This window comes from Aspergillus costaricaensis, assembly GCF_003184835.1.
Source record: "Aspergillus costaricaensis CBS 115574 unplaced genomic scaffold BO79scaffold_11, whole genome shotgun sequence".
Classification (NCBI taxonomy): domain Eukaryota; kingdom Fungi; phylum Ascomycota; class Eurotiomycetes; order Eurotiales; family Aspergillaceae; genus Aspergillus; species Aspergillus costaricensis.
Genome location: NW_020291811.1, coordinates 414,646 through 431,691, shown reverse-complemented (window position 1 = coordinate 431,691; position 17,046 = coordinate 414,646). Strand labels below are relative to the sequence as shown.

Sequence of the window (17,046 nt, the reverse complement as noted above, 5' to 3'; positions counted from 1 at the left end):
ATCATCAAAGAACAGCTATAATCTCCATGTGGAGTGCAATGTTCCCTGAAGTGTCACGCCCTCAATAAGCCGCACTTGAAACTGTTAGGGAGACCCAGCATCTATAACTGTCACAGTAGCATTTATGGTAGTTCTTATGATAGGTATTATGCGTTGCATATGTGAAATCGAGAAAATATATGATTATTTTCAAGCATAAGCAGGGCGACAATAAAAAGTAAAAACGGTTGTTGCCTAGGCAGATGGCTGCGCTGATGACTCACCAGGTGCACAGCCTTATCTTCACTGCCATGTTCTCAGCCAATAATGGCATGACACAATGTCACCATGGCTGGACGATCAGAGAAAGTAGCAGATCGTCTTATCTAAGCTTCGGCCTCTTTAGAGAATACATATATCTTTCAGATCTTGCTACTATAATCTGATAACTACACTACTTCCCCCACCCCAGCAAAATGACATCCTGCACAACCATCCCTGTGACAATCCCAAAGAATAGCCATGATAGCCTACTACCAAAGGCGACAGCCAAAACCATCATCGGCACATTTCTCCCCCGCGAATGGCCGCATGTGGACCCAGACACCCTCACAGTGACACGCACAACCGGATACGCAAATACAAACTGTATAGTGGAGCGACCGAGCACAACAGGCAATACATCACACTTGGAGCCATTGGAGGTATTCCTTAAGATCCACGGTGAACTTGATGGGGAAATCGAAGTCTTCGAGCATCTAGTTCCTACCAAGCACGAAGAAGCGCAATTAAGCTACGAGTACGGCCAATCTGGCCATGGCGCAAATGTGCTTGGCTTTTTCCAAAGTGAGAATGGAATCTTCGGCAGGGTCGATGAGTACTTGTATGCACGCACGTTGGTACCACAGGACGTTGAAAATCCCGAAATTCGGGCTGAGGTTGCGAGAGCACTTGCCACTTTCCATGCTATGGATACGACCTTACTGAGGAGGAATCCAGTCCAAACGTACTATGATACTGTCACTAGGGAGCTTGACAAGTATCATGGGAAGGATAAGTTGAGGAGACTAGCTCATGAAGGAGGCGTCTGCTTGGATCATCTCGTGGATTATGACTTTGTGTCTAGACTTCGACGGGTTATAGATAAACTGGAATGCATCCAAGCGAAGGAGGGCTGGTGCATCCACGACTTCCAATTTATGAACGTTTTGGTGAGGAACAATCCAAAAGTGGGAGAAGGCAAAGTGGTTCTTATCGACTTCGAATTCGTCTTTCGCAACTACCGGGCGTTCGATATTGGTGCACACTTCCTGCAAAAGATGTTCCAGTGGTTCAACGAGGAGAGCCAGATTGCGGATTGTCGACCTTACTCAGAGGAGGAAAAGAGGCACTTTTGTGCAGAGTATGCAAGTCAATGGAATGAGAAAACAGGTGACTCAGATACAGGAAAGGAGGTCTTTGAGGAGGCTGAGCTCGGGTATATGCTGGCTATTATATTCGAAATCCACAATATGCTTTGTTTCATGGATCAGGATGATGACAAAGATCCGTTGAATCTTCTGTCGCTTGACAAGCTATATAGGGAGTTCACCGACCAATATGCGAAGCTCGGGTTGGAACGCTGAACAGTCTATGCTAGTGCGTGATACGGAGTTTTTATTTAGCGGCCGCTTCAGGCATCGACACTAAGAATTATGAAATCCTCATTGACAATAAGTCCTTGGGTGTGTTTGGTAGAGTGTTCTATCCCACGGCGTCATGCAAGTGTCAACTGCAGGGCGTACGACCCACATGGCCGATTGGAGGCGAACAACCCACCCAAGTCTGCATTACAAATCAAACACATATGGCAGCCTTACTACTTCCTCACTGACCATTGATCTGTATACCTTGTAATTAAAGATGGTCCAAGTGTGAATTTATGCCCGAACTCTCTTATATCTCAACAGTCATGTGTAATAGTAGATATCTCCAACGGAGGAGACAGGCCTTCGTTGTCTAAATACCTCCCATTCACTCGAAAGCCACGCATTATGCATGTCCCCCTGAAATTAAACAGATAGATCATCCCTACTCCTTATCTCCCCAACCAATTCAGCAAAATCACCATCCCCTTCCTTCGCCAACTCCTCGAACTTCGAAGCATTAGACTTGAGCCAACTAGCATCCTCCCCAGCCTGTAATCAACATCCGATTAGCCCAATCCCAACAAACACTGCTTTCCACCAGAATACCAAGGTGTGCATGATATGAACAATAGTATCTCTTACCCGCGGTAGCAGAAACCCATTCTCCGTGCCGGTCGTTATTGCACCCAGCACAAACACAGCATTCAGTTGTCTCTCCTTCGAAGCCTCCTCGTTCTTATTGACGACTTTACCCCAAGCATCCGAGACACGCTGGGAAAGGTCATCGAAATCAGCCGTTGTTCGTGTTCCACCCGCCCGAACATATGCCATGAGGCGGTTGATGGCACGCTGCATTGAAGTAGAGGTGTTAAGTTACCCTACTTCTCTGGTTAAGAAGAACTGCTAGTTACTCACCTCCTTTCCCGCTACATAATTATGCTGGCGGTTGGCATCTATGAAACGAATGTTCACGAACAAGCTAGGTGTGGCAAACTTGCGGGTGTGGATGTGGGTGATGGCCTGGGCAAGTTCATCGCGCTGTGACTTGTCCAGGGGGATGCTGTGCTCGATTTCATACAATGGCATTTTGCGGGGATTGTTGCTTGAAGGCGTCTAGTAGAGAATATTTGTGATATGGGGCAGTGCTGGCAGTGGAATTGTGATGATTGTAGTTGTGATTTACATAGGGTGCGCAGGGGACCTTAAGTATTCAGATTCCCCGCATGGCCCCTCACTTGGACAGGGCAGTCTGCTTCTTTCGGCCGATTCGACGCAACTTTGTACAACGCGGGTTGGTAAGCACATAGTTTATAGGTTTTTGCCGGGTGTAATTACTAGAGTGGAGGTAGCTTGTAGAGGTCTCAGAAAGGACTGGAACTAGTAGTATCCCCTGTTACCAAGGTCCGTTACCGTGACTTGGCTGCGTAACTAGGATTGATACCTTCTGGACTGCTTCTGGAAAGGCACATCGTCAGAGCTGATGGTGCAGTGGCTGCAAGTAATATGAATGAACCCCCATGTCGTCTGATAACTCACCATGGATGCGGGCCTTCACCCGCACATGGAAGAGCACGCTTTGTTGTTCCTTTGGCTGCGAATCAACGTCGCTTCGGCTTATTACATCCATACTGATAGCAAGACCATTATAAACTCCAGTACCATTACCGTGGCTACCGACAAGTACCCTGGTGTATAGCACAGGCGAAATACCTATATAGACATGTTCTGAAAATTATAAAATAATCATGAACCAAACAAAGAAGACTTCATCAATCCGAATCCTGCGAGTCACTATCGTCCGTGTAATCAACCTGCGCATTATAATCTCCCACGATCACTTCACAATCCCCCATGAGCATCTTTATGCCCTCCTCATTACCCACTCTCTCGGCAGCCTGTAAGGCCGTCCCAAACTCTCCGCCCTCAGCATCAACATCCGCATCCCACTCTAGGAGTACTCTCGCAACGCATCGATGACATTCCCAACTGCAGGGTGTTTTGAACCTAGCCAGCCAGCAAGTTCCATTCCACTTCTGTGCCATCACCGCTATAAGTGCCGTACCATAACTCCCACCCCGAGCATCGATATCTGCACCTGCAGAAAGCAACAACTGCACTGTTTTCCAGGACCCAGAGACGGCTGCTGCATGTAACGCTGTTCCATGCTCTCCTCCCATGGGAAGAACATCAGCACCATGCGAGATAAGAACGTTGGTTCCTTTGCTGTCATACTTCATGGCGGCAATGTACAATAGCGTTTCTCCCGTTTCGGGGTCCCTTGTATTCGGGGATACCCCTTGCTGTAGCAAATACTCGATCATGGGTTTCGAGCTAAAGGGGAAACAGTATTTGATAAGGCGAGAGCATATAGTTATTCGCTCAGATGGATTGTCAAATTGCGAGTCAACAATTAGTCGTGCGCAGGCGGCATTGTTGCGTGTGATGGCGGCTTTTAACGCTGCTTCAACTGTTGAAGAACTGTGTGTTGCGTACTGGAGCAAAACAGAGACAATCTCAGTGTATGCCTTGCTGGACGAGATGACTAATGGCTCTCTATCGTCATCTCCATCGCCGCTTCTGCCGAAGGATAATGGGGTCTTGAGCTTCATCAGTGCCTCAACAGGGGATACGCTGTTCCGTACCTCTTCGATAGCAGCAATAACGGCAGACTTAATATCATCGGTTGAAGGGTCATACTTGTCAGCCACATATTTGATCTTATCAAGGTCACCGGTTTCCGATGCCCAAATCAGAAACTGTGGATACAGTCCAGGGTCGTTCAGCACCTCATATTGATGGTGGTCCAATGCCTTCCAAACATCAAGGCTCCCCCGTCGTACAACGTCGGGGGCGATTTCTTTGATCTTGTTTGGTAGATCATTTGTGTCTGCCCCTGCACAAAGCAAGATCCGGACTATTTCAATCCAATTTGGTGGATTGAAACTCCACCAGGTATAACGATAATATTTAACCTTTTCAATTGCAATGTCAAGACAGAGATTGCCATGTTCGTCACAGGAGTCCTTGTCAGCTCCATGCTGAAGTAAAACATCGACAACGGCACACCTTCCCTGCTTCGTAGCAACCAACATTGCATCTGGCCAATGTTCCAGACTACAATGCTCGAGTATCTGTGTCACAACCGCAGCGTATCCTTCTGCACAAGCATACTTGAACACACCGTCAAGTTGTTCCGCTTTGAATCCTGCATGGAATGCTTCTTGAACCAGCATTGTTGAAATGGACTCCTTCTTACGGGCAAGGCTCGTCTCTACGGCAGATGTGAATGTGTCACGAGACACATATCCCCACGGGTCGCATAGAAATAGTCGTTTCGCAATCGACTCATGGCCCCAAAAGCATGCCGCGAATAAAGGGGTGCTATGTAGTCTGCTGAATTCGCATTCATCAGATGGGCCCGATCCCTTCTCCCGCAGCTTTCCTTTGGCATGAACAGTTGCTCCATTGCGGAGAAGAATTGCGACGGCAGACTCTTTTCCACGATAGGAGGCGATATGCAATGGTATTGCAATAACGTCGTCGTCACGCTCAACCTTGCCGCCTGATTCCGAGTCTCCGAGTCTTTCACCGGACGACAGAACGGAATTGCCATCAACTTTAGCTCCTTGTTGGAGCAGAAAATTCATCATATCCTCGTCCCCTTTTTCTGCAGCCAGGCAAAGCGCCGTTTGAGAATTGCTATCGGCTTCGTCCACTCCTATACCATGGTGAACTAGCAACTTCACTATGTCGAGATGTCCGGCCATTGATGCAGCTTGCAGAGCGTTGCCTAATTTCCGTCCAGGCGACCTTACATTGGCACCGCTGTCAAGTAACAATTTCACAATGGCAATGTGTCCTGCATTGCAAGCTACCTGGAGTGCATTTCCGTTCTCGCCTCCACGATCTTCAATGTTCGCTCCGCGCTCCAGTAAAAACCTGACTGTCTCAATATGTCCTCGCTCGGAAAAGACCTGTAAGCAGGATCCAAACATTGCCCAATGCCTATCTATGCTTGCACCCCGGGACAAGAGCACATCTGCGATATCGAAGTGACACCCTTCCAAAGCCGCCTGCAATGGAGTTCCAAGTGTCTGTCGTACCGCATCAATATCGGCTCCACGATCCAAAAGACACTCCACCACAGCGAGATGTCCCCAAAAAGCCGCAATCTGTAGTGCGGTGTACGCACACCCTTTGTTATATTCATTGTCTTGATCATTCGCGTCACGAGCGTCGATCGTTGCTCCTTTAGCTAGGAGCAGTTCGACTAATTTGACGTCGCCTCGTCTAGCAGCGATCTCTAGTGGACCTAGATCCGTAGGAATGTCCAGCTCCCCACACCCTTTTCTTGTGCCCGGTAACGCAATTCTCTCCGTCCAGTCGTCGAAGGCGCATAGATATGCCCTACCACGTCGTCCTGGGTTAAGCCTAGCACCAGCTACGAGAAGGATCTCGACAGTCTTTTCATGGCCACCGTATACGGCAGCTTGCAGTGCGTCTCGATACCGGCCCTTGTGATTCAATGAAGCACCATGATCAATCAAAAGACGAACGGCCTGCTCATGACCATTGAAGCAGGCAGCTTGTAGTGCATTGCTGAAGTGCCCTCCACAACCATCTACAGATGCATTATGGGACAGAAGCAAAAGCATCATGTCTAGGTTCCCAGAAGAGGCGGCAGCTTGAAGTGGGTCACCTAACTCTTCATCTCTGAGATTGGGGTCAACTCCTCTATCAATGAAGTATCTCGCAATGTCAAGCTGATTAGCTATCGTGGCCGCCCGCAACGGGAAGCCAAAACGTCCGCGAGCGTTAAGATCTGCTCCCGCATCGACAACCAATTGCACGAGCGCGAGTTTACGACCAGCGATGGCGGCAGCGAGGGCATTTACGAAGTAGCCTTTTTCTTCATTGACATCAGTGCAGCACTGTAGCAACCGCTTTGCTTGCCTTGCTTTGCCACCGAAGAGGGCCACCTGGAGAGGGTCAGGGCGAATATCAGGGGTGAAGCTGCCAGCCTTGCCGGCTAAAAGTTGCTCCACTATCTCAGTAGATCCTTTGAAGCTGGCGGTCTCTAGCGCATCAGTGAATTGGATTTGTGTGGCAAGATGGGGACCACTGTCAATTAGGATCTCGGCAATATCATCATGGCCACTTGCTAGAGCTGCTTGGAGTGGACTTGAGTACTCGCCTTGCTCAGTCGGAGGGGCAGTGACACCGCGGTCAAGCAGAATTTTGACAATGTCTATATGGCCACCAAATGACGCTGCTTGGAGTGGACTTCCATATTGATACCCGGGTCCGTTGACATCAGCGCCCAGTTGAAGTAGTTTCCGGACTACTTCAGTGTAGCCCCAGCGAGCAGCCAGATACACGCCTGAAGTTCCATGTCTGTTCGTCTGGTTCACATCAATCATTTTTATGGCCTCTGGACACTCTAGAGCTTCGGAAAGGCCAAAACAGCAAACTGTGAACAGGGCTGACGGTGGCGAAGCCAAGCACGCTTCGAGCTTCCTCTCAAGCGCGCTACTCCATTTATAACCCCGCTCGACTGGACGTTCATCAAGACATTCAGTCCAGTCTTCGAAGTGCTCTTCTTCAGTGAGAAATTCGATGATGAGTTTCTGGATCTCAAGTCTTTGGGAAGATCCGCTGAGCTGCTCCACGTGGGCGGGCCAGTACTGGGTTGCATATTCTAAAAGGCCGTCCTCGCTGAAGTCGCCCCAAAGGTAAGTGCCTAAGCATCTCTGGGCTATTGTTGAGTCAGCTTCAAGGATAGAGTTATCGGACAATGACTCGAGGAACCTGTGTACAAGCTGTCAGCACCATATCTGTTCCACTCGTTTAGTCCAGAATCTTACTCTCGGACCGTGATATGGGCAAAGCGGAATGTGTCTGCCACATGGTCGATGACAATCAGGTTGCAGCAGTAATCTAAAATGGATCCCGCTGACACTGATGTAGAGCCCATAGGGGACTTGCTGACAGCCGCAATGAATTCAGAGACTGAAAGCTTTCGCTTTGCGCATAACAGCCACCGAAGGCTTTGCAGTGCGACCGTCCTCGGACCTTTGCCTAAGCCTTGGATCCGTTTGTAGATGACTTCGTAGGATTTATTCAACGTTGGTGGGAAAGATGTTATTGCTTGACGGATACTCTCAACATCCTTGATTCGATCAGTGTCACTGATACTTTCGAGCTGGAGCGTCACCCAGAGAAACCTGACACAATTAGCATCAAAGCCCTGTGCCGACGATGGGAGTCGGGCTCTTCTCACATTCCTTGTGCACCTGCCCTGAGCTTGTCTACAATCTCTTCCCCGAGCCGCTGCAACAACGGTATAGGCTCTTCGTGCATTTTCGACCATTTGCTCATAAAGGAGCGGACTTCGGCCCGAACAAATTGGCTTATATCTTCTTCAGTAACGGTAGGTGTGATCTCAAAGATCTCTCCTCCCTCGAAGTGAGCTGCTATGTCCGTTTCATGTCGACTAGACACATATATCTTAACAATATCTCGACACTGTTGTTGAATTTCTTTGAGGGCTTCAATTATAATGCCACGTTGCTGAGAGCTGCACTCATCCAGTGCATCTATGACAATAGTAAGCGGCGTTCCTCGGCCAATCTCGCATATCAGTTCAATGCATTCTTCGACTGTTAGTGGTGCTGGCTGTTCTCCAGTCTGGCTTGCTTCTGCTCGTCGTACTTGATAGGCTTCGACTGATGGGAGCCTTAGTGTCCTGTCGCCTTCGATCAGCGAGACCTGTTTGAGCAAGGATCGAAGTATTTCGCGTGCGTCGCTGCGTTCCGGCTCTGCGGGGCTTCGCGAACAGAAGAAATGAGCAATCGGTGCTGGTTTGGATGTACCACTGCTCTGCCGGTGTAAATATCTGACTACAATGGCGCTGAGATCATATGACATCAGTAGGCATAATTATTCTCTCTGCATTGGAAGCTTACGCCAACTTGGTTTTCCCACAACCCGCTTTACTCTCTGTCAGCCGATGACTGTAAATATACAATGAATGTTTGGGTGGGACTTACGGATTCCATGGAGCCAGAAAGATTCAGAACTACTCGAATCCTTCCAATTCACGAAGCAAGGCTGCTTTAAAAGCCACTCCCCGGAACCCGGGAGTACAGATGCCAATGTTTCCCTATAGTGTTGTTGTACGGAGATAGTGGAAAGCCACTGTAGGAGCTCGCTCCTCTCGTTTTCTGCTTGAAGTCAGTCCCGGCAACTCATATGGTTTCGTAGCCATGGTACCTTTGAGCGCAATATGCAGATCGGACATCTCATCCGCAATCCTAACTATAGGTTGATCGAGGTCAGCCAGGGCTTCGTCCAGTCGCGTCTGCATGTTGTCGACACCGTTTGCGACAGAGGTCACAGTAAAGAGCATTGTCGAAATGCTATGATCGATATTTTGGATCCCTGAAGAAGAGTTAGCAGGCTGATGCGAGGTCATCTTGTAAGGACTCACGTTCGCTGTCAACTAGACCCTTCATCACTAGTACTTTCTGCTCCGCAGCCTCCATTTCTTTGACAGATTCTTGGAGAGATTGCCGAGAAGTCAGGCTCAACACACGTTCTATAATTGCATTGTCAACAGACAAGACCTGGGCTCTACCTCAGGAAATGATTCCACCTACTCATGCGAGACCCGTCATAGTGTTTCTTAGCCTTGCAAAGGAATCCCAGGACCGCCGAATACAGCTTCACCAGCTCCTGTTCTAACCCCACCTTCGCACCAGTCGTTCCACTACTACGCCGGATGTCCAGGGCTTCAATAATTCCGCATCGGGCTATCAGTCGGGTTGCTTTTTCGAGACCCTCGACGATGGCGCCAAAGGTCTCGAATGCCGTGAATGTCAACTGCAGCAGGAAGCACACACCCGCCCATGGCAGTGCAGCATGGACAGGATCAATTTGGACAGCCGCGTCCACCACCTGCATAAATCTCTTGACGTGGACAGCAATTTTAGCGCATACATCTCGAATGACGAGCTCTTTGCCCCCGATGCTAATAGTGGTCCATTTGTCTCTTTTACAACGGTCGCGTTGGGTTTCGAGGGCTGCCAGTATTTCGGTCAGGATTTGTTTAGTATCCGATGATGATGTATTGGGAATCTTCAGAAACCGTCGGTCCTTTTCTGAGAGAGAGGATAATGCGATGGCCCAGAGTGAGGGCGTTGGGTTTGCAGAGATGGTCATTGCGGGACTCGCTCTCTGGAGCGCTCACCATCAAGATTAAGCTTACTGCGTCACAACCACAATGCAAGGAGAAAAAGCGTCCTGTCAAGTTCGATGACAAACAGGCGAGGAGGAATGAGCGTGGCACACAATAAATGTGAGGAGAGGTGAGGCAGTGCATGCAGGCTGACGGTCACACTTGGAAGGAGAGCCTGATCCGATGCCGCTCGGATCCAATGTGGGGGCCGAATCCTTGCGATTCCATCTCACCACACCCTAACACGGAATAGTCTCATCTTTACAGACGTAGCTTATAACGGCCTAGACACCTGAGCAGTGAAGTAGTTTATACAACAGGTCAGAGACATGTCCTAGAATAACGATGGCTTGTGCTTTCGAAATGTAAACAATACACACAATACTACACTCTGTGATATACTTTGTCAAATATATTATCGCGTGGGAATGGTCGGATATACTTAAAACCCTACAGCATCGCAAATGCGTATCAAAGCACTGACATGAAGGGCGTCTAAACTGCAGAAACACCATCTAGCTTGCTTGATATGCAGCAGAAAGGCGGTCGCCATCGATGTATGTATAATGCTTCCACTATTCCTCTCATCGATATTATTCTCCATGCTATGCCTTGCTATATCATAAACCCAGGGTAGACCTTTATGAGTTTCTAATCTCCTCACGTCATACAGGGTAATCTTCATGAAAGAAGTCTTCTTGATCTATAAATTCCATCTACTACCCCAGTCCCCTTCCCCTCAACGATCCATCATCCAAACTTCCTCACCCTCAATTTATACTATTGTTACAAGAAAAGAACCAACACTATGTCCAAAACCTTCTCCACAGACCTCTACGGCTACCACAGCGGCCGCCACCCCTCCATGGGCGATCTCAAAAACCGTCTCACCGTGCAAGTCAAAGACAAACGTGCTAACGAGGTCGCCGAGGATCCTCGCACAGCCTACATCAACTACGAAGGCAGGATCCGAAAAGTCAAAGAGCACGGCAAGCTTTACGAGAACCCGTCTCACGGGGAACTCACCTTTGGCCCGGATGGTTCTGATACCGGCAGACATGGTTGGCATGGCTGGACTACTGCCCACTTGCGGGTGACCTTTGATGCTGAGGATATTTGACGAGTCTCTACATTCTGTTACTTGGATTGGGAACGAGGGATGGGGAGGGGAAGAAGGGGAGGGGAAAGTTAAGTGTTTCGTTATTTCAATGCAGAGCAAGTCACGTTGGATGGAGGAAGGTTTATGTGAAAGTTGAGGGAGATTGAAATATTGATAATCATAAACTCTTCAGTAAGGTTGTTTTATTGTCAATCTGTATGGGTGAGAATGTTCATCTTCGTAACACTGAAAATCTAGCTATAGGAGAGTATTCAGGTTTTTTTCATGTTGGTCCATTTGGCCTCCCATGATCCTGTACATGGACTTCATATAGTCTACAAGGGTGTTGAATTCCGGTGTTCAAAAACAAGAAGTCAAAATAATACTATCTAGGCGTATACATTATCATACGAGTGAGTTCAGTGTTAATCTAGTAGTGTTGTGGTTATTGAGATAGTATTTTTGTCCGGAGTAGCGACGCTATATATACTTTGGGGTTCCCCGGTAAGTCTTTGACGTAAACGGTTATGGTCTGCTAGACTGCGAGGTCAAAAAGCTTATCTTGTAAAGCTTTATCTATAAACTCTTGTTTATCTATCTTCTCAAATGGTGTATCTGGCTTAGCGGAGACTACAGCCGCATGCAAGCTGTTAAGAGGGGTATGCTTCATCCCTACCATGGTGCTCAACCCTGAACACGAGCTAATGGGCGTCCTTGGATCGACTTTCATTATTACCCCGCAATTTCAGATTTAATTCTGACCTTTAACACGAAATTTCGGCATATGGTAAATCTTGGTTTAAGGTTAAACACACGAATCAGTGCCATGGATGAGGGCGTCCCTCGTGTTGGCTTCCATTAAGTTCTCTCCGGACCAATCAACCCTAGTGGCTACTATAATACTAATAGGTAGCGGACATACGCAACCGTATCCTACCGCCATGAAGTTGAACCCTTTTAAGCTCATGGACTACTTTGCGAATGCGATTTAAGAACATCACACCATTGATCCTAGTTCAATAACACAAACTAAACACTGCACCCATCTACACCCCCTCACACCCACCCCCCACCAAACAGTTCCCCCTCAAATCCCCCAAACTCTCCCCAACCCAGAATCTCACCCCATCCCCACCAACCGGAACCTTCCAATCCTGCACCCCAACATCCCAAATACTCACATCCTTCCTCGTTACATTCATCATCACCGTCTCACTCTCCCCGGGCTCCAAAATGCCCGTCTTTTCGAACTGTCTCAGCTGTCTTGACGGTGCATCGACCCCCAATGCATCAGTCGGTAACTCCACATACAGCTGCGCTACAGCACGACCACTATAGTTCCCACTATTCGTGACAGTGACTTCCACCGCGAATGCAACGTCCCAAAGAGCGGGATTGCCGCCGGCACCGCCTCCAGCTCGGGGTGCGGGTTTCGGAGTGGTGGAGTAGCCGGATGGGTAGGGGTATGAGGATGAGGAGGAGTTCGTGACTGATTGTGGGTTGTCGAGGTAGGGGTACAGGTAGCGCCAGATGCGAGAGAAGGAGGAAGGCCAGGCGACTTCGGAGGGGTTGGGGATGGCGGTGGAGTAAGATGGGGTAGGGCCTTTGGTTGGGCGGGCTGGGGGGTAGGCTGTATCTAGCTCAGTGACGGTTGTGAGGGAGGGAGTGGAGTAGGTGAAGGTGGTGTAGGAGAGGCCGTGACCGAAGGGATAGCGGGGGGTGATGTTGGCTTTGAGGAAGTGGCGGTAGTCGATGTAGAGACCCTCGGTGAAGTCGTCTTGAATTTGTCCGAAGGCTTGGTCGAGGAGACCGACGCTGGAGGGGTAGTCGGATTCCTCGTAGGGGATGGTGTAGGGGAGATGGCCGCTGGGAGAAGATGAGCCGAAGAGGATGTCGGTTAGGGAGTAGCCGGCTTCTTGGCCGGGGAGGTGGGCGATGAGCACGGCTTTGACGGGGTCGAGGTCAATCCAATTCTCGAGCAGGATGGGGCCGACGGTGTGGACGATTACGATGACGGTGGAGAAGACGTCCGCGGCGGCTTTGACGAGCTCGTCGCCGTTATGCCATGCGTAGAGGTCGGCGGTGGTGCGGTCGCCGGGGTTGTTTTCGACTGTGATGTAGTTTTCGCCTGAGTCAGCGTTAATGAAGACGAGAGCGATGTCGGAGGCGTTGGGTTTGAGGTTGGAGGGGAAGGAGTCTGTGATATAGAATTCTGCGGAGGAAGACAGGTTGGCGATGGCTTGCTGGGGGGTTACGAGATATGGGAGACGAGATGTGCCGCTGCCCCAGCCCATGGTCAGGACGCCGTTATCGCAGCCCTGGTCGGTGCAGGAGTTGAGCCCGTTGGAGTTAGGGCCGGCGTCGGTGCCGAAGATCCTGAGGGAATCACTGGTTGAGAGAGGGAGGGTATTATTCTCGTTCTTGAGAAGGGTGATAGCGTCGCGGGCGATGGCATGAGCGGTGATATTGTGGTTGCCCTGGACGTTGACATATTGGTTGACGACACCGCTTGGGGAGAAAAGAGCGCCTGGATAGAGAGGGCCAGTCTCGTCGAGGGTGTTGCTGGAGAAGTTGGGGAGAGGATAGTCCTCGTCCTGGCCCATTTTATACCAGGTCGCAACGATGCGCGTGACCTGGAAGTGTGAGAAATGTCTCTGTGGAAGAAGTGATGGTACTCACCATGTCATTGAGACGTTCGACGGGAACGGTACCATTTAGAATAGACCGAGAGAGCTCCGAACCCCAATAACTATCACCTAGCAGTGGAATGCTGCCATCTCCCGGCATACTCATATCCAAACCAGCCAATGCGGACGACACACCGCCGAGCTGAGCGAGCCAGTCCGTCACAACGAAGCCCTGGAAGCCGAGCTCATCCTTGAGGATGCCATTGATGAGCAGACTATTCTGGCTACACGCGGAACGGTTGACCTAAAAGACAGATTAGCGAGGGGACCATCGACTCGGAAAACAGTACACCTACATCATTATACGCCATCATCACCGACCCCGTCCCAGCACGAACACCCTCCGCAAACGGCCACAGATACAGTTCATGGAGTGTCCGATCATCAATATTCGAAGAATACCCTTGCGTGATAACACTACTCATGCGATGCATCTCTTGCTCATTTCCGATGAAATGTTTGAGACTCGCGATCGCCCCCGTACTCTGCATGCCCTGGATGGTCAACGCACCGCCGATGGCCTGAAGACTTGGATCCGCGCCAAATCCCTCCCAATTGCGGCCTCCCCTAGGCTTGCGGAACGTCGGACCGACAACAGGGCCCAAGAGTACATTAACACCCTTGCCACGAGCCTCTTCTCCGAGTTCGACGCCGCGCTGGTACATAAGCTGTTTATCGAATGTCGCGCCAACCGTAACGCCAGGAGGAAAAGCCGTGTTATGGTCCGAGTTGCGGATTCCCAGCGGGGAGTCATGAAGACAGAGATTCGGGATACCGAGTCGAAGCGCGCTTCCTGTTTGGCCCGCACAGGGGCCCATGAACATGCCGGTGCCTGTTGTGAGGTTTACCTTCTCTGCCAGTGTCATGTTGCTCACGACCTTTTGCGCCTTTTCGTACGCACTGGCCCAGTCGGAAAGCCAACCGCCGTTCGGGGCTGGGTAGTAGGGGGGTGAGAAAGCATCATCATCTCGACTGTGTAGGGGAGCAGAGGAGGCAGTCGACCAGGGGATAATACCTGCCAATAAGGCGAGATACAGAGGGAATTTCGCGCCCATGGTTGACTGTGCATGCGACCACGGGGACGTGCAAGAGCTGGGACGTACCCGGAGACGTCAGTGCGGATACCAGGCAGGAGATATACGCCGCCGTGCTCAGTTCCTTTCTGCCTACAAGGTCTCAGACTAGACTGGGTCTACCTGCCATGGATCATGGGGTCCCAGCTGGATAAATACAAAATCGTGGTCATGCCACAGCGCAATTGGGTCAGGCCCAATGACAGCACGGCCAAGGGGTGTAATAGCGACGCCATGTGCGCATGCCAAGGAAGCATAGTACTGCTCGGTCGCAAACAAGATAGAGGCATTGGGACGGGAAAACACAGGGACTGGGGGAGAAGAGCAAGTGATCAGCGGGGATGGCGAGGAGGGCCAACCCGGGGATGGAATGTCGGAGGGAAGATCCGTGTTTGCGGGCGGAGCAGATGATGAGGAACGGTTCATTATTGCCCTCATTTCAGCCGAAGCAGGGAAAGGATCATCCTGGATACACATTAGCCGAAGGAGAAACAGGGCTATGACAGCGCGGGGAATCTGCAGGATTGCTGCAAGTTGGTTGCACGGGGGATGTTGCAGGTTGCAGCTGGCGTGTGACGATCAGCCGAGGCTATTGTTAGACATATGCACGAGTTCGCTTGTGCGGTTTGGGAGATGATCATCGTCCACTATCTTCATGAGGGCGATGTGAATGGAGAGTTACGGTCCGTTGAGATCTTCAGGGGCAGTGGCAGACAGCCATCCATGGTTCGATTCAAAAGGAAAAAGGAGCCACTGGTATTCAACTAACTAACTACCAACCAGAAAGAACTATTCACCGTTCCTATCAACGCCGGGCCTATCCATGCATCCAACTCCATCGTAAATCCAACCAGCAGCAATACGCCATAAAAGAGAAAGAAAACTCCATGTTAATGCCCGACCATAAGCCTAAACCAAAGCAGCGCCCGTCAAAGGCCGCTAACCACCCAGTCGTAGTCCAGGCCGGTCGCTTCCACATCAACCTGCTTCATGAGATCACTAGTCTCCGGAAACAATGCACAGGGGCCCCGGGGACAACCCAAGTCTTTATGAAACAGGCGGGTGCATTGAGGCTCGGCCACATCCGAAAGAATTCGCAGTAGATAATCGATGCTCCATCCCTCATACGGGGCCTCGGGTGGCGGGAAAAGATCCTTGGGCTTCATCTCTGTCATCAGCTGTCCAACGACCATCGCGTCGCAGGCCGCACAGCAGCCGCCTTCCTCGAGGATAGATTCCATGCGCTGGTAGAGCGAGATGACGAGGGCGTCGACGTGCTTCTGGCGAAGACTATCAATGTGCTCTGTCCGTGTCATAGGTCAGTGTCTCACAATTGCAATCATTGAAGTAAAGAAAGATAGAATGATACGCACCCAGCAACAGATCAGGAATCGGCAGTCCTTGTTTCAAGATCTCGCCGGTACTTCCTCGAATAGCGACGCGAGTGATGTACCAAAAGAGACTACGATGACGGAACACCCAGGCGATGTAAATCCACTTGACGACATCATTGTCATATGCCTTAGGGATCGATTCAGACATGTTTATGACCCAGGTTTCACTATAAGCCATCAGGTTATTGTAACATCCAAAGTGCTCAGTCAGGAGAGCAATCATGCACAGGGTGTCTGGGGTAACGTGGCGTGGGACATTTGGGGCGCGACCGTGAACGGCATTAAGCAGGACGAGCAAAGCACCAAGGTTATTGAATCGAGGAGGAAGAGCATCGGCTTCTTTGATCTTGTCCTCACTGTTGATCTTCACTTGGAAGTAAGGGCAGGTATGGGCGAGTTGATCCGAAGATACTCTGATTCTGGCCTGCACGGTGCGGTTCTGCGAGACACTGTTAGTGGCTTGCTGTCCAGGGTTGGAGCCGATCAGTTCATGTTCGGGTGGAGCTGGGGCACTGCTCCGCCGGGGGAATTTGCTGATGGTGTCGACAATTCCCTGGAAGTAGGTTGGAACGGACCGGGTTGTGCGGTGGGTGGGATCTAAACAGTGAAATGTGGATGTTAGCATGGACATGCACGTGTAGAGACTAAGAGCACCGGTAGTGACGGCTGGATGAATCGGCACTCACTGAATCGTGTCAGGCGCGTATACATCTGCTCACCATCCGTTTCGACCACGAGGAGCATGTCCCCGCGGGCGTCGATGGTCGTATAGTTCAGATCCATGGTGATCCGGACTCTGGTGCCGCCGTGTGACTATGGGATGATGAAGATGCAGGTAAACATCAAGATCGCCGGGGCGAGCAGAACACTGGACTAAAATGCAGGAGAGGCGCCGGACTTAGCGAGTTGTCTGTGAACCAGTGAATGACTTGCCAGTGAATAAGAGCACA

The 17,046-nt window shown here is 50.3% G+C and overlaps 5 protein-coding genes across 5 annotated transcripts; 2 read left to right on the top strand and 3 right to left on the bottom strand.

Moving 5' to 3' along the window:
* Positions 1–319: 319 nt before the first annotated feature.
* Positions 320–1,660, top strand: BO79DRAFT_244580 (putative choline kinase; the record flags this gene model as incomplete). Its single annotated transcript, XM_025685386.1, has 2 exons — positions 320–348; positions 452–1,660. The coding sequence occupies 2 exons, from the start codon at positions 320–322 to the stop codon at positions 1,602–1,604; spliced, it is 1,182 nt and encodes a 393-aa protein (XP_025541042.1). The 3' UTR covers positions 1,605–1,660.
* A 370-nt stretch (positions 1,661–2,030) lies between these two features.
* BO79DRAFT_227145 (uncharacterized protein) lies at positions 2,031–2,693 on the bottom strand (the record flags this gene model as incomplete). Its single annotated transcript, XM_025683859.1, has 3 exons — positions 2,031–2,156; positions 2,190–2,456; positions 2,523–2,693. 3 exons carry the CDS (start codon positions 2,691–2,693, stop codon positions 2,031–2,033), a joined length of 564 nt encoding a protein of 187 aa, XP_025541041.1.
* Positions 2,694–10,651: 7,958 nt separating this feature from the next.
* BO79DRAFT_216377 (uncharacterized protein) lies at positions 10,652–10,963 on the top strand (the record flags this gene model as incomplete). The annotated part of the gene is made up of 1 exon (XM_025683317.1): positions 10,652–10,963. The coding sequence occupies one exon, from the start codon at positions 10,652–10,654 to the stop codon at positions 10,961–10,963; it is 312 nt and encodes a 103-aa protein (XP_025541040.1).
* Positions 10,964–11,988: 1,025 nt separating this feature from the next.
* BO79DRAFT_236866 (beta-glucosidase) lies at positions 11,989–14,726 on the bottom strand (the record flags this gene model as incomplete). Its single annotated transcript, XM_025684629.1, has 3 exons — positions 13,926–14,726; positions 13,622–13,873; positions 11,989–13,575 (listed from the first exon to the last, which is right to left on the bottom strand). The coding sequence occupies exons 1-3, from the start codon at positions 14,682–14,684 to the stop codon at positions 11,989–11,991; spliced, it is 2,598 nt and encodes an 865-aa protein (XP_025541039.1). The 5' UTR covers positions 14,685–14,726.
* Positions 14,727–15,631: 905 nt separating this feature from the next.
* BO79DRAFT_262790 (uncharacterized protein) lies at positions 15,632–16,970 on the bottom strand (the record flags this gene model as incomplete). The annotated part of the gene is made up of 3 exons (XM_025686613.1): positions 16,783–16,970; positions 16,076–16,693; positions 15,632–16,005 (listed from the first exon to the last, which is right to left on the bottom strand). The coding sequence occupies exons 1-3, from the start codon at positions 16,877–16,879 to the stop codon at positions 15,632–15,634; spliced, it is 1,089 nt and encodes a 362-aa protein (XP_025541038.1). The 5' UTR covers positions 16,880–16,970.
* Positions 16,971–17,046: the final 76 nt, after the last annotated feature.